At 40.0% G+C, this 17228-nt stretch overlaps 1 protein-coding gene across 2 annotated transcripts; it reads right to left on the reverse strand.

The window, feature by feature from the left end:
* On the reverse strand, positions 1-12858 carry crema (cAMP responsive element modulator a). 2 transcript variants are annotated; one of them, XM_018672713.2, is made up of 8 exons: positions 12705-12858; positions 11040-11157; positions 10806-10931; positions 8814-8902; positions 8561-8703; positions 7547-7735; positions 2519-2678; positions 1-1929 (listed from the first exon to the last, which is right to left on the reverse strand). In XM_018672713.2, the coding sequence occupies exons 2-8, from the start codon at positions 11145-11147 to the stop codon at positions 1785-1787; spliced, it is 960 nt and encodes a 319-aa protein (XP_018528229.1). In that variant the 5' UTR covers positions 11148-11157; positions 12705-12858; the 3' UTR covers positions 1-1784. The 2 variants fall into 2 exon arrangements, with proteins under 2 accessions (XP_018528229.1, XP_018528230.1); XM_018672714.2 differs by lacking the exons at positions 7547-7735; positions 8561-8703; positions 8814-8902; ... (1 more) ...; positions 11040-11157; positions 12705-12858 and adding an exon at positions 4566-4810.
* Positions 12859-17228: the final 4370 nt, after the last annotated feature.

The following is a 17228-nucleotide window of genomic DNA, read 5'->3' on the forward strand; positions in this document are numbered from 1 at the left end:
TCACTTTTGAATATTTTATTAGATAAACAAAAATAGTTTGGGTTTTACAATTCAGACAAGGAAGTACATCAGGTAAAATATAGAGCCATTTGAAACGGCAAAAAACGATGTGCAGAGAAAGTCAACTGATATCAAAGAAAACCTGAATTCTATTATCACCTGTTGTAATATAGAATTTAATAGAAGGGGCATTCAATTGTGAATACAAACCATGCCAGGTCATTTGGTTGGTAAATAACAAGACTGCTGCAGGATGATTCATACTGTTGTTTCTGAGCTAAACAGTAGTTAAACACCTAACTGCTACTTAAAGAGATTTGGCAGCCGAGGGAGATGGTCTGTTACACCAAGGAGTGCTCTTTCTATCACTTTCTACAGGCCTAACCATAAAATATATTCAGTGGAACAAACTCAGCAACTACAAAAACTGAAACAGAAAAAGCAAGCAGTTTTCGATATCACCAGAAACACTAACACAAGATGATATATTATCATTAAAATAAAATGTCTTTACATAAAAAAAGAAAAGAGAGAAGAAGTTGGCATCACCCTTTAAACAGAGCATTTTAATATCTAGCCATAATCAAATACAGTTTTATTCCACAATGGAGATCCATCATTTGAAAAACAAAATTGATGCTTGCATGACAACAAAGCACACCAGTTCCTCTTTGAGCTGTGAGTCATAAGATGTTTCTTCACAAAACAGAGGCTTTTCAGAAGAGATTTGACAATTACATTTTAACATGTTTAACAACAAGTTATCAGGTAACATTTGTTTTGTAGAAGATATAAACTTGTGGAGTGAAACTCTTCAAATAAGTATAATGGAATATAATTTCTAATAATACCTACACTGACACTGTGGTACTTTCTGTGCTTTGACAACAGAGCAGCTGTGTTCTGTCATTTCAAATACTACAATCAACTCACTTTAGTGATGAAAAATAAAAACTCCTTTGGACTTTTGCTAATGAGGTTTAGATTTAAATAATGCCCTTCAGCATTGGCTTGAAATATATGTTAAAGTTCTGTGCATAAACAGCCAAACATAAGAGGATTTGAATCTGAATATATTCAATTCTTTTACTGGTATTTCTTGAAAAACCTTTTTGACCTAATCAAGATTTGTCTATACAAACTGAAAACAGGCTGGTGAAATCCAGGAAATCACTTCACTGATAAAATGCTCGAAGATGTTTCTCCTTAATCGTGTTATCGCTTGAAGGAATGCATGAAACGGCTACGAACAGAAGTGTAAATTACACAATCGACATTATCAGGTAAACAGGGTTGAGCTGCCTGGTTGCAGCTGGTGGTGGATCTACGTAAGCTTTTTTTTTTGTGCACTTCGTCTGACCTCAGAGAAACTTGCTGGTAGCGAGACCTGGCTGACCCGCCAAGGTTTTTTTTCGTAATCTCTGTACTTGAACGGTGCATTTTCAGGAAGCACCTGTATTTCCTCTTCCTGTTCCTCTTCTTCAGCTGGCTCTCATTGGCTGGCTTCGCCCATGCACAGCAGCAACAGCAAGCATAGTGTGTACAACACTTGAGTCTTCACATGCAAAGAGCACAAGATAAGAACAAGAGCGAAACTGGCAAGCTCGAGCTATTCGAATTCCCGGGACACTTCTGAATTCAGCGTACACCAGGCCTGAGTGAGCAGAGAAACAAAGACGGTCAAAGCAGTTTTTGTTCCAGAGTCTTTTCTTTTGTTGTTGTTGTTTTGCTGTAGCAGTTCGTAAACGGCACTGTCTTCAGCCTGTGACCGCGAACAGCCGCTGCTACTCAGCTTTGTGGCAGTAAATGTCCTTCAGTGCTTTCAGCTCTTCAATCAGGGTCTTGTTTTGGTTTTCCAACACAGCCACGCGGTTTTCCAGACATTTGACGTACTCTTTCTTTTTCCTGCGGCATTCACGAGCTGCCTCCCTGAAGAGGAAAGAGGAGGAAAATGTGTTTATGTCTTTTGATGAAAAATGTAATTTAGGCTCCAGACAAAATGCAAGCTATGCACAATCCAAGAGAGCAGATGTGTTTTAGGCTGTCAAGTTCAGGTTTTATTTGCAAAATGTTTCCACATTTATGTCCGTACTCTCCCAGACCAGATCATTTCCCAGCTGCAGCATTTCCCTATCAAACATGAACAATCAAGGGACACAGAAACATCTGCAAATCTATCACAGCAGTATGCTGCAGCCTCGACCTTTGCACTACTTGTCACCCTGGTGACAAAAAAGTGGGAATGTCCACCTCCAGACCATCAGACTTTTTTATTTTCCAATTCAATGGGGCCGCAGTTGACTCTTTTCATTTCTGTGCATGACTCAGGAAATCATTTAAATCATGGTTGTATTTTCATCCAAGCCATTAGCTTCACACTTTTATTTTGCCTGTAATGACATCCCAGTGCCTGCATTTTCTGATTACACACAGATACTTTCTTTACATGTTGTTTAGGAATATATGAGGTCAGTGAAACCTAAAACTACTAACACCTCCAACTATCACCAGCTCGTACCTGTTTTTCATCAGTCTGACCTCCCTCTTTCGGGTGATCTCTTCAGCATGTTGTGATGAGGGGTTCTGCATGGTGCCCGGGGACGCAGCCATCACAATGCTTTGAGCCAGGCCCGAGTTGGGCGACCGCAGCTGGTAGGCGGGGATGTCTCCTGTGGCAGCTGTGGGGAAAGATGAGCAGAGAACATTAGAGCTCCAAATTCCTTAACTTTTTAAACTTTTTGCCCTTATTCCTCTTTTATAATGACATGTGATCAACAAATGAAAACAATGACTTTTTCAGATATTTTTAGTAAACAGTCTAATTCACTGACTGTCTGTTCCTTCACATTTTCACCTTTAAAAAATATGTGCATCTATTTCACCAGAGGATGTTAGACAGCAACTTCAGCCAACAACGTTTATCTGCTCTCCTTCCTGTCTGAAAAGATGAATTTCCTCTGACCATGACAGTCCATTTGAACAAGTATTTGTTCTTAAATGACCTGACTTGTTGGCTCTGAAAATATTGTCATTTTTGCTCCATTCAGGGCCCTATAAAATTTAAATGTGCAGAAAGAGCTGACACAATCACACATCTGGTTCAATGACGGCAAACAAGTAAAGTGAATTAAAATTGCCTAATCATATTGACTAATTACACACAATGAAGAGGAATGTGTACTCTAGTTATGACTTCTGCTGCAGTTCCATTAATGGCCACTGAAGCTGGCTAGGAAAAAAACTACTCTTTTCAGAACAGCAAGTGTCAGAAGTATATTTAGTTTTTTATTTATTAAACTTTTTTTTTTAGTTGTTTCTTCAACTAATTTTTAAACGTTCTCTTTTTTTTAACACAAATTTTTAATAGGTGGTCTTGGTATTAATAAAATATATTTTATTATATTTTGTTTATGCAGATATTATTAACCCTAGATCATGTATTAATGCTTTGATTGCATAAATCATTTTTTTTCTATGCCACCAATACATACACACCACTGTGTGATACTATATAACCGTCAGTAACAGTGGTACTAATTCTAGAAAAAACAGTAAAAAACAACTCTCTGGATGTGGTTTATGTGCTGTTTGAGTTGAGTCATCTAATTGATGACTCAACTGTTAACTGCTCTGCCTGCTGTCTCACACCATTTCAGTTTCTCTTTTTCACTTTGTTCCTGAGAAGTTTCTATCGTCTCCCCCTCTCCCCTGTCCACACACACACACACACACACACACACACACACACAGCAGACACAGCAGGTGTATATACACACACACACACACACACACACACACACACACACACACACACACACAGTGTCTCTCTTTTTTTCTCTCTCATTGTGATAACAGAGTGACTCGGGCTGTGCTGACGTCAGTGTGTGCGTCTCACTCGCCCGTTTTGCATTCTCTCTTCCCTGCCTGGCTTCTCTTCCAGGAAACTGGAGTGACGTCAAACCAACGACTATCTTACCCCCCTACTGCCACCCGCCCCTTTACTTCTTACCCCCCCTCCCTGCCTTTCTGCCTGACGACCAGTGGAGTGGTACAGAGAGCGGACTGTGTGTCTCTGTGTGTATGTGTGTGTGTGTGTGTAACAGTGGATACAGACTGAGAGGAACAGAGTTGAACAAACTAACCAAAAGCTTGTTGACATTAGATCTGTTTTCTCTCTTTTACAACACCCTGAAGTGTCACAGAGCTTTTCCCGTGTTGAAATGGGAAGGACAGCTGTCCAATCTGTGGCATGTTTCCTCCCCAATTTCACAATGCATGAAGTAAAAGTAATGTAAAAGTAATCCAGATTTCAATAGATTTCTTAGCAAGAAAAATAGCTGCTCTTGGATAAATAAAAGATTTGCTTGTGCAGTTGGAAAAATAATCTCAAAAAAACTCAACATTATCATATTATTTTCACTCTCCTTATTAGCAGGTGTAACATTGTAAATAAACATAACTGACAATATGCTCAGTACATGCAGAAATATATCACTCAAAGGCAGCAAGAACAGATGCTCATTTTGGACATGACACATAAAAAATATGTATGAGAGAAACTCTACCTGACTCAGTCTCATCCCCAGTAACAGCCATCTCTTGTTTCCAATAATCCAGCACCACGGCAGCACAACACCTCAACACACAAAAAAATACTCCTCTCTGCTTCGCTAGAACCTCTCGTTCTCCTTCTTCCTTTTCCCTCTCAGCTCTCTCTCTGCATCAGAGTGGTCACTCGTCAACTTTGCAGCCCGATTACAATTACAGGCATTGACATCACAATGACATCACTCCTGCCCGCTGAAGTCAGTAAAACACCCTGGATTAGAGTTCCTCCCACCCTCCCTTCTCCTCCCTCCCCCCCGCGGCTCAGACGCTGAAGTACAGAAACACAATGTGAGCTGGGCAAGGCAGGCAGGCAGGCAGGCAGGCAGGCAGGGAGGGAGGGAGGGGGGAGCTAAAGGGGGGGGTTGGTAGTGGAGAGGTTGTATTTTTAGCACTAGTGACGCAACTAGAGAGACGCTCAACAAACAAGAGGATATTGTGTCCCAAGTGGCTGCCGTGCAAACTGTTGAGCACCCTGATAGGAGTTATTTGGTGTGTGTTTATGTCTTTAAAGAACACAGGAGGGAAGACAGAGAGAATAAGGATAATGTGGTTTTACATGTCCACTACTTATATTGCTGAATTCTACAGCATAACAGTGAATTAACCAAGATCACTTTTTGCTGTTTTAAACTTGCCTAAGTTGCCTGATGGGTATTTGTTGGGAAAATCCTCAGCATACAGGAAGTGACACATTTTACAATTCCAACAACTTTCCACTCCTTGGAATAAGTAGGAAATTTACTGGCTTGTTTCACACACGTAACCACGACAGAGTCAAAGTCAAAAAGATAGTTGTGTTTGATGTTATTATGATGAAATGAAAAAGGAGTCAAATGTCAACTTCAGCTTCTGATGCATTTCAACAAAACACTGGTTTTTGAGGTTTTGACAGCAATTGTTCTCTTACAAAGTAAAATGTCAATAAGCAGGCCAGACTTTCAGGTTCACAAATCCTAAGTATGAAAACGATGGTCCTCGATCTGAAGAAAACAATCATAACATTATTAAGATGTCAGTCATAAGATTTTTGAGCATATGACTTTACTGTCTCCTAAAGCATGAACAGATGTGATTATGTACAGATTTTGAATGGGACTTCTTAATTCAATCACTGATACATGTGTTTGAATTGAGTGCTTCAGTGTTGCCAGTTTGACCACATTATCTGAACACTGGCATTGTCATCAGATTGTAAAGCATGGGAAACACACTGGCAAAATGCATCATTTCTGGCTATTAAGCCTGTTGTTAACATTGCTTGCTTGAAATAATAATAATAGTGAGATTTTTACTGTATTTATTTAAATGAAACATTGTCAACATTGCTGTCATTGACATTTTTCATGAGAATAGTACCAGAATAGAACTGAAATCTGACTGGGTAATGAAATATATCATGGTGTATATGTGTGTTAAATTATTTTCTGTTGCTTTCACTGATTGTTGATTTGGTGTGTTCACATGCTGCTAGAAAACTCTGACACGCAGGACCTCGATTCATACGCTATTTTGATGGAAACTTTGATGTTCAAACAAATGGTGAACATGTACTCTTCTAAAGCGTTCTTACTTTAGTAGAGCTTTACTGCCTGGTCTTCCTGATCTCTCAGGTACAACAACTTCCATTCTGCTCAGATGTTTCCTTGCTCCCACCCATTACTGAGATCTGCCAGCTAAAGGATGGGTGTATACAGCATGAGAGCAAAGTGCAAGCGCAGACAGGCCCGTTTGCATTTGATTACCAAATACAAACTAGAAAAGTCTGTCTGAAGGACCCAGTGACTTTTTCTTGTGGCATGGCTACTGCATGCATCCCCAATGGGATGGAATCCACAGCTGCCTCAGTTTTGGCAGACGTTCACACAGAGGCCTGTCCTGGTGAAAAACACCATATTGGCAAATTCAGTGAAGAAGCTGAGGAAGACTGGATTCCAGTCTGATCGCTCTTATGCTGGGCCTGAAGATGTGACATCTAGCCTGGAAGCAAGCTGAAAGACCTCCAGTCTGGTATGTAAGGCTTCTTACTGTGAGCAACACTTCAAGCCTCACAATGACTCACCTACAGGTCTTGAGCAACAAGGGTCTAACTGGACATTTTTAGAGCGCTTGAGTTTTAATAGCAGCAGCATGTAAGGACATTAGCAGAACAGGGATTTTGAATGCATGCACATTTGGAAACAACTGCAAGTCTTGGGGATATGCTTCTTACAAAACAGTTATTATTTCAAACACAGCAACATCAAATCTCCATTTTATATGTTTAGGTGTTTAGATGACAGTTTCCAAGTTCAGAGCCTCTATGTTACCGTAAATTTCAGAAAGACTGATTAGTGATTGGAGAGAGCAACCATCCCAAAGCCACAAAGACACAGAATCTATTTACCTATTTATTCTTTTTGTACATTTGGTCACTGTCCTTGAGATGTTGCCCTATATTCAATCATCTTTTCCCTTATTTACAGCCAAGAGCATAACTGCACAATTAAAAGTATGATTTGAAATTCAAATGTTTTTCAGCACTTCTGATAATGTACCGGCTCCAGGACAAACTGTGGACTATGGCTCGTAATGCCCAGGGTTGTGGGTGTACCCTGCACATTTTCATTTACAAAATCCCACAATTTATCAAGGCTTGAATCCCATGATTTCATTTGGGGATTATTATGTTAAGTATGATTTACACAGATTGTCATCCCATCTCAAATTAATGTTATGTTATTCCTCATGCTGCCAGACATGAGATATTTGTGAGGCACATGAAGAAATTGTCTGTGTATTTCAGCTTTGTATATAGCAGCAATTTCACTCATTTTCAACTCATTTTTCTTCAGTTTCTACATCTAAGAGGACCTGGAAATTAGCTTCTTCTTCTGCCATCCCATTCCACATTTTCTAGACACCCGTACATTCAATTTCACCAAAATCAGCTGAACCCTACCTTGGATGAGGACCTGTCCTCCCTGGATGTAGAACTGCTGTGGAGAGTCTCCAGGCTGAGGGGCACACTGCAGGATGGTGGCTCCAGGCTGCGGGGTGGGAGAGCTGGCCACTGTGAGGGTCTGAGACCCCTGAAGGGCTTCGACCCCAGTGCTGGTCAGCTGGATGGCTCTCCCTTGAGTGATCGTAACTGTGTGGTATCAAAGTTCAGTTATAACTAGGCTGCAATCTAACTGATACAAAGCAGAAAAGCAAGAAGAGGTATTTCAGGCATCCAGGGTTCCAGTAAACTTCATTTTTCTCAGTGTGAGTTGAGTGGCAGTTTGAGTTACTCTATGGCTCTGTAGGACATGAAGCTCTCAAGGAAAAAAAATCTGGTCATTGGACAAAAATCTCAACATCCACTGACTTATCCGCTTTCATTCAGAGGAATGAGACATGACTCAAGGAGCACTGCAGCAAGAAACAACCAGTCCAAGCTTAAAATGATGTTTCATGAATGCAGAAAACTTAGTCCACTATTTTATATGCTATACACTACTGCTCAGACTTATGCTCCTACTGGGCACACTTTAGTTAGAGACAGCCACTGAAGCTCCTGGGTTCTATAGTATTTACAATATTTGTCTTGCTAAACTGACAGAAGCAAAGGGGAAATGTTTATAGCTGTTAGCCTCAACATAAACCTACAGTAAGCTAAGATATCCAGGAGTCTGTGTGTGGCTGTCCTGTTGTTGAATATTGAAGACTTTCAGTTTAGTTTCTGTAAATTTACAGGAGAGAAGAATATGTCTGGAACCCACTGTTCTGTCACTTTCCAACTCTTCACAGGAAATTATCTGTTGACAGGAAGTATACAGAGGCAATGACCTGATTTTGTAACATCAGTTATAACTCTCTACATTTGAGAGTGGTGAATTAGAAAGACAGACAAACTACAAACTCTATTTTGTAGGTGAAGTGAGTTGAGACTGATTTGAGCTCAACTAACAACCCCGTCCCTGTGTGTACTAACTGTATTGTCCTGGGCTGGTCTGGTAGATGGAGGTTGGCACTGACGCTGAGGCCGCGCTTGACACCGGCACCTCCTCCTCTGCCTTTTCTTCATCAATTTTAGGGACTGCCGGCGAATCAGATGAAAGCTCATTGAGGATTTTTCTGCAGGAGGAGAAGAACTCAATGGAATGATTCCACACAAACAGTCTAAAACTATCAGACCACAGCACATGTCGCTGATCACGCTTTGTCTACTGCTGACGTCCTCTCACCGGTAAGATGGACGCCTGGAGAGAATCTCTCGTCTCTTCTGAGTGTCTGATACTGACTCATCATCTTCCAGTTCTGCTACAGTAGCAATCTGTAGAAAACAAGCAGTAATTAAAGTAGTGAGTAATCCACTATGTTGTTTTTGTTTTTTTATTTTAGCACCAGCTTTGGTGTTACTGAAGGAGTGTTACTTTCCATGCACAGACTTTTGTGAGTGAACTGGGATGTGTTTGATATAACAATGTGTGAAAGAGAAGGATGACGTCAAAGAGGGATTTTGAGCAGTATTTTATTTTAAGCCTTAATCTTTTCAACCCATTACATGTCTCAGCAGAGCCTTTCCAGAATTCTATATACTGTAATTATTAGTGATTCTAACAATTGACACCCTGCGTTAACCAAGCATTATTTCTTTGTAGCATGAATGAACAGGTTTATATTTTGTCACACAAATCGTACCAATAACAGTCATAAATTTGACCTGTTTGTGTGTCATCAGTCAGAGAGCTATTTTGACTCACACTTGTGCGTAATGGTTGTGTGCTACCAGCACAAAGGCAGCTTTGGCACTGTTGGAGGATGAGTCTGTGCCAGACAAAGGACATGTCTGATTTATGCCAGGTTCAACAGGGGCGTGTCCACAGCCATGCACTGATAATTATGACAGTAGACAGACAGTATGGCAGTTGGACCTATGCTTGCTAAGCATATGCTTGTCTATGAAAGAATGAACAATGACTGCATTTGTCAGATTTTTGCTGCTGTGCTCACAATTTTGAGTCTTGAATCTACAGCGTGTGTCATCTGTCTCCAGTTCAATGAACAGGCTCAATCAGAACTGTGCAATAACAATCAGTGACACAGGATTTTCATTTCTATGACAATGTAATTATTACTGTAAGGTTTCTGCTAACATCTCGATGAAGTCGAACTTGCTATTGATGGAACTCACTGATACAAAGTGCATGACTACTTTGAAATCAGCTAACAAAACCACTTTGTGGTGAACGTCTGCTCCATTTCACTGTGCAGATTTAATCTCTTTCCTGATTTCCTCGTAAAGACACTTTTCATGAGATGTCAAAGTAACCTCTGCTTTGCACATCAAGCTGCACATGTGACAAAATCTTAACAGATCAACTCTTGGGGGAGAGTTTTTTCATTCCCCATCCACAAACAGTTTTGCTCAAGTGCTGTTAAAATACTGAAACGTGTGTGCATCTGGACCACATTATTCAGCAGAGCAATCACATTCTGACTTTTGGCCAGCGTAACACGGCTTCACAACACAGGTCGGTGTTGTCTGACGTGTCCACAGTTTGTGTAGCAGTCATCCTGCGTAGACACAACAGCAACATCTCCTGAGTGTGAAGGTTGGACTGATGAGCTTAAACCTCAGCTCCTGCCGCTCAAATCAATCCTATTAACAGATGCACTGCATTAGACCATGAGCACTCCAGCCTACCTCCTACACACAGCAGCTAAATCCTCATTCACTAACACACTAACTCTGACATCACAATCTGTAAATGATTCTACAAAACAGACTGTGGGCAGTTTTTAATGTTCCATTTTTGTTCACATCGGTTTCGTTTTGAATGTTGGTACCAGAGCTGTGAACTCAAGACCTGGACTTAAATTTGGCTTAAGTCTCTAAAATAAGGACTTGACATTTCTCTTGGACTTCTCCTTGAGACTTGTTCTGACAGAGCAGAGACTTGACTTCATTTGACTTTAGTTACTTGAGACTTGACTTTAAACTTGAGACCTGATTTGGACTTGTCTTGAATGACTCAAGAACTGACTTTGACTTGATCCCAAGGGCCTTAAAAACAACTTTATTTGACTGATACAGATTCTAATAAAGCATGTACTCCAAATTTTGTGCTGATATTCAGTCTTATAGATATATTTCCAAACTGTTCTCAATTATGAAAAAAGAATCTGTGCTTATTAGAGTTCAAAACAGTCCTAAGGTAAGTGTGTGCCCTCACCTGCACAGTCTGGACTTGTGGTGATTGTATCACAGAGGTCTGAGGAGCATGGATGACCCCTTGGACCGTCTGACCGTCAGACAGGCGGACCACAGTCACACCTGGAGACTCTGCTGCTGTAGATACCTGCCAGTACAAATCAAGACATTACTGCAAAGATCCACAGATATAAAGTAACTCAAGTCTTCTCTGTCACTTTATATTACTGAAGACTTCATAACAAGCTGTGTGTACCTGAGGCGGGGCAGCAGGAGATGTACTGGCCTCACTGTGGTTCTCCTCTCCATCTGTCACTGAGTCATTTAAACTGTTGTCGAGCTGAGATGATAGTGAGGTATCCATAGCAAGTCACCTAGGCACAGAGACAAGCAGATTATTAAGACTACTACTGAGGCTGACAAATGCTCTCCTCATATTGTCCTCTCTAATACTATTATCATAGATCACAAATACATGGACAAATCAAACTGGCATTTATCACACAGTATTTGCCTTTTGCAAAACAGGATATTGCCTCATGGGTCACAACTGTAGCTACATGACAAACCTTTGACACCTCTAGAATAAAGTTAGATTTTCTTTGTTACATGAGCTGTCAAAGTGCTGATTCTGTTGCCAGTCAAAACAAATTCAGTGTCCTTTTATTTGCTCAGAAAACTCTGTGTTTTGACTCATCTGCCAGTTTGCATGTAAGGCATAAATATCTGCCGTAAGGTCTCTGTTGACAGTGGGAGATTTGTTTTACATAACATCCATTTCTCATGCTCATTAAGTGTGGCATCCACTGGGTGGAGTGGGAAAACCAGCACATTTTCACACTTCAGGACAGAGACTGTTACAAAGTCAAATATCATTAAGATTCTTGATTTTTGTTGGCAAAGAAAAGGGGAGATCTAACAGCAGCAAAAAGACATAAAGATCTGGGTTAGACTGCGTAAAAAAATACAGGCCACCAGATACTAGCAAACAACAGATATCACAGATTTTGAAGGTTGATGATCATACAGATCTGACTGATGTCAATAGCCCGTGTCACAGTTACCAGCCAGAGAGCAGATAGTAGTTAAAATATTTCCAAAAGTTTCATACCAAACTGCAGGGCCCCTGTTCCAAGCACACTATCTCAATTTAATGCCTGCTATCTGCGACTGAAAGAATGAAACTGATTAGAAAGTGTTTTCGTAATACAAATATGAAATCAAAGAGACCACAATGAAATTAAAGGATGATTCACGTATTCTAGAAATCCCCACATCCCACTTCAGTGTTTAGAAGAGTTGCCACAAAGGTGTCAAAGCTGAAAACAATATACACTCATTTTCAGTCTCTCTCAGTATAAAACCCCTACTTGAAAACACAACATCCTCTTCTTTTTTTGTTGGTGTCTTTCAAATAATAAAACTACATGCACTCTGATTAAGTCAGGTGGAACAAATCACTCAAAGAACCTCTGAGGGCAAAAAAACCCCTTAACTTCCCTTCCTCAGTAAAACAAACTGAAAATGAAGCTGTAGTGTAACTTCCCCACCGTGTTGTATTTGGACTTTTATATCAAACACTGCACCATTTATAAGAAATACATTAAGTACACGTCTAAGAGGAAGTGTTGATTTTTATGACTGTTTTATAAAATATTTTATTTTGAAGAGATATCGTTCGATCAATTTCCGATATCCATCTTCCTCTATCTGACTTGACGCAGAGCTGCAAACTTGAACAGAAGGGAAATGCTGCCAGCTGAGCCGACTGAGAACATTTTTTACTCCATGTTGGTCGGGCTAATTCATCAGCCCAAAGTTTTAATGAGAAGCTTCGCACCGCAAACGTGCTTTGCACATTCTCCTTCAACTCTGCCCGACAGGCGCTGAGCAAAAATGTGACAGCTTTGCTGTGACTTACCGAAGTTTTACGTAGTCTGACTCGTCACTAATTACAGTATGCGTGGACGGCCTGTGCCTTCGCTCACGTAGTCCCACGTCAGCGCTGATGATGCTGTGCCGAAAATGTCGACCGACGAGTCAGTTTAACGTCGAAGAGTGTCTAGGTGGAGCGAGAGGACTTACTCCTGCCTACTTCCGCGATCGCCTTGTACGAGGTGAACAGCCAGCGGCCCAAAACGTCTTCTGAGTATTTAAAAAAATTGTGTAAAAACTGTATCGCTCCACAACACAAACGATCGCAGGGTGTGGTTTATTATTGACGTTTTAAAGGCATATTTGACTCTTGTAGTTATTCTGTTTTGGACCAAAACACATTTTACATTGAGTACATATTCGTTAAGCAGGCCTTTATAAAGTTAAACTCAACTTCAAGCTGTATGCTTATCAGAAAAAAATCCTGATTTTAATTTAGTGAAGGAAGAGAAAATATAGATATTAATATTAAATCATATTATGTGACATAAATGTTTTATAGCGCGTGTATAAAACTAAAGCTAGGAAAATATACAGCTGATACAGGAACAGCTTCAGATTCACGATCATTACACGTTTCAAGATTCTAATCATCCAGATGAGATGACACATTTAATTAATATAGCAACTTTCAAGTCATTTTTTCCTGTTTCATTATGGTCAGTCACGTGTTTACAGAGCAGAGATATGCTGCCATCTAGTGGCGTAAACACGTGAAGGCGCAGACATGAGTCTTAGAAACATTTGGGCCTGTTGCGTTTTATTTGAGCCATTTTATTACCAGTAATAATAATAATAATAATAATAATAAGCACTGGCTCTATGTCAGAAACACTAAAACAAGCACTTTAAGTGTTTGTTATAGTAATTGCACACTTCCTTAGAAATATGATGTGTATCTTTTATTAACAGTGATATGTGCCATGTGTTTCACTCTGCACCTCAGCAGCACTGGTTTTCAGTGAGGCTATATTACAAACTAACATCACCTTTTCTGTGTATTATTCCTTCTGATATTAAGGTGTGCACAGTGTTGTGGGTGCACTGCAGAATCTGTTGTGTACTCGCTGAATTCCTTTATTTAGATCTGACTCTGGCTGACCCCAGATCCACCATCTGTCCTCCTGCGTGCCAGGAGAGGTCGTACTGTTCAAACATTGCCCCTGCTGTTATCAAAGAGCACTGCTCTGCATGGCAAAGTCCCTCCCTTAATCTCTAACAGAGTGAGAGTAAAGCACTTAATTCAGCAATAACCACAACTGAATGAGGTGTGTTTACAGTTCAGTGTAAATGCATGAGTATAATATGTATATGTTGCACTACAAACAATTGTAAATGGTTAAAATGAAATCACCACACTGAAAATGTTCCTTCAAGTGTGTTATTCTCCACCTTTGAAAAACAAAACTATCAACAAATGTAATGAATAATAAGTTCAATTAATGAATATGTTTTCATATTGTTTCTCTTTGTCTTTTCTTTTTGATCCCATTTGTACAACAGTGATTTATGCATAATTTGTTCTGTAAAAAATCATTTTCAGGCAGAATCTGGACATATGGACAGATGTCATTCTATTGTATATTCTTCTTTAGTAAAACCCTTTTTGTTGCATTCTACCTTTTTTTCTTTTACTATTTGGCAGTTATGTTTTAGTTTATTCAGAATATTTTTGCCATCCATCATTTTGTAAACCCCTGTGTCACACTCATCTAAATAATGGAGCTATATTACATCAGTTATCCTGGCCTGTGTCCCCCTCACCCCACCGCTCCCCCTCAGCTCCCTCCTCCTCCTCCCCCTCCTCCTCCCTCTTCTTCCATCCTGTGGACAGACCATGGAGGCTCCAGATGGTTGAGTACCAGCAGCAGAAGGGGGACCCTCAGGGGGCACAAAGGCCTGACAGCAGGGAACCACATATGACCTGGGCCAGACAGCTCTTTAGCACAAAATTAGCCTGGGATGAACGCATAACACAATTACATTCTGTTAATACCATCAAAGGGGTATTTGAATGTCCGTTGTGGCCTTTGCAGCTTAACTGGCTCTGATTTGTAAAATTTCACTGTCCTTTCAGACTAGCTGAAGTTTAAAACATTTCAGGGGTAAAGCTGCTGTAACTTTTCTTTATGATTATTGTTCACATGAAATCATAAAAGCATGAGTTAATACTGATGTAATGGGTCAGTTTTAGACAACTCAGGATGCAAAGCAGACTGCTGTAGTTCTCGCGTGTGACATCTAAATCACACAATCAACATCTAAATGTCTGTGCTACATTTTTGTATCTCTGACCATGTAGGAGGCTGCACATAATGTGTTTAAGAACATCATAAAGGGTTGCAGGCTGGTGCTCCTCAGGGTTCCTGGCTCAGACATCAAATGTGTTTGTTGTGTGAAAACCATTAACACAACCAAAACACATCTGAAATACATTTCCTCTGCTATTATTAAAAGTCCCTGCTGATCTGTTTTAAATTACATTTTTTTCCTGATCTTAGCTGTTACATTTTTTATATGATGGATTCTTTTCCAAACTGTGTCTGAAAAATGTTTCTGCCTGACACAGCACTGATGTATCAGAGTTCATAAAACAAACTGAATTTATAGTTGGAATTCTACTATAAAATAAATATTGGTAATATACAGTAAACATTATTACATAAAACCAGATGATTAAACTGGATAAGTAATGGATTAAACATGGTCTGCTCTTTGAGAGGTTATGCCAAATACAGTTTGAAAATCATAATGACAGGAGAAACTGTTCACTGTGTACCACAAGAGGTCACTACTGATTCAAATATGATGCACTGTCTCACACATCATGTCAGACAGGTGGGTATTTCCATTTACATTTGACTGAATTAGTTTGTGTCCTAAATTAATCCAGAGTGATTCTTTTAGGATTTATGAGACCAGTGCTCCAAGATTTACAGACAACTCTCCCCACACTCAGGGAGCTTAACAGATTTGTCAGCTTCTTAACTTGTACAACATTGTCTGCAACTACCTTTGGACTCCCTATGGACTTTGTGCTCCCCTCACTGATAAGCCAGTGTCCTTCTTCTCTACAGTTGGCTGGCTGCTGGTAATAAAATAAAAAACAATCACTGGTCGAGGTAGTTTCAACCTCTGACCTTCACCACGTCACTACACTCACTTGTAATGTTGTTAAAATAATGTTGTTGAAAATCATATTCTACAGTTGCATTCTACATAAATCTGTACAAGAACACAGGCTACATTTCTAAACTGTCAAGTCTATTGTAATGCAGTAACACCTAAAATAGTACCTTAAAAATAGCCCTTGTTGTTTTTCATCAGACCAGTGTGATTGCACATTTCCTCCTGTTCTACCTTTTTTGAAAACCACAATTAACAAGTGCTCATATTCTCCAAAGTTAGGGCTGTTTAATTTGTCGTGACAGCTGCTCAGGCAGTGGTTGGTGGCCTGCGAGCACTCCAGCTGTGCTAAGAGCTAAAATAGCCTCCCAGCTGCACACTGGCTCTAGATGGCGGAGCGATCCCATTTAAACAGTGCCCACGTAAACCACATACACACTTTCCACATACTTTAAATTCAGTGGTTCTCCTCTCTTTTCTTGTTCTCACTAAACCATGTGTTACAGGCTCTATAACCCACACTGTTCAGTCAGGGGACAGAGCAGGAACATCTCACTCCACACTGGGAAAAGTTTGTCTTCTTTGTCATATTCTTGAGTTATTGAAATGATACCTTCTGTAATAATGGAATTGAATGGGGATCAGATATAAAAACTTTGTGATGATCTACTGGTTTAGCTGATGTTTTTGTACTTGTGGTGCAGACGTGTTCAGTGGTTTAAGTCAGTGCATGTGCTGGGACAGCTGCTCTTTAAGACAGATTTGGACTGCTTTTCATTTTGAGGTTTGGTTCCAGTATCACACCCAGGTGGGACGAAACTGAAACAGGAAAGAGTCAGGTGGAAGAGAAGAGCTGAGGCTTTTCATGAAGGATGCTGTATCATTAAGTGTAGTAATAAACATATTTATACCACTGCTTAGCTATTTCACTGGACTTCCAGTAACTTTCCAGTAACAAAGTGAGATGAGAAGAAATGTCCTCACTTTATGTCGCTGTAATAATATGCATTGGTTACAATCAATGCATTGATTGTTTTGATTATTATTTTCTTCTCAGAGCAGCAGTTATTCCCTGCGCGCCATACATTACCCATCCTCACCACAGCGGGGTGACACACTGCAACTGTGGCCTTCCCGGCTCCACTGATGCTTTCAAGACCACTCGGAAACTCTGCCTTCAAAAGTTAGAAGTCCCAGATAAGACTAGTTAGTTAGAGAAAGGTATCCTGTACTCGTTATATATCTCAAAGTTGAGTCTTTCATTCCACTTGCATAAAATTATTTTGCTCAATAAACATATATTTTTTGAAATATTTAATTTAATTCTTTATCAAGGTTAACACATTATTTGATGTGACTGTGATGGCAGTTCTAGATGTGGAGA

Source organism: Lates calcarifer, linkage group LG4, assembly GCF_001640805.2.
Source record: "Lates calcarifer isolate ASB-BC8 linkage group LG4, TLL_Latcal_v3, whole genome shotgun sequence".
Taxonomy (NCBI): Eukaryota; Metazoa; Chordata; class Actinopteri; family Centropomidae; genus Lates; species Lates calcarifer.

Bases quoted from the DNA above. Each gene is read 5' to 3' on its own strand.
- crema (XM_018672713.2), bottom strand. From the start codon at position 11,147: ATGGATACCTCACTATCATCTCAGCTCGACAACAGTTTAAATGACTCA. The intron at 7,736-8,560 runs GTTAGTACACAC...GATACCACACAG, and splicing joins GACCAGCCCAGGACAATACA to TTACGATCACTCAAGGGAGA. The intron at 2,679-7,546 runs GTAGGGTTCAGC...CTTTCCCCACAG, and splicing joins AGGACAGGTCCTCATCCAAG to CTGCCACAGGAGACATCCCC.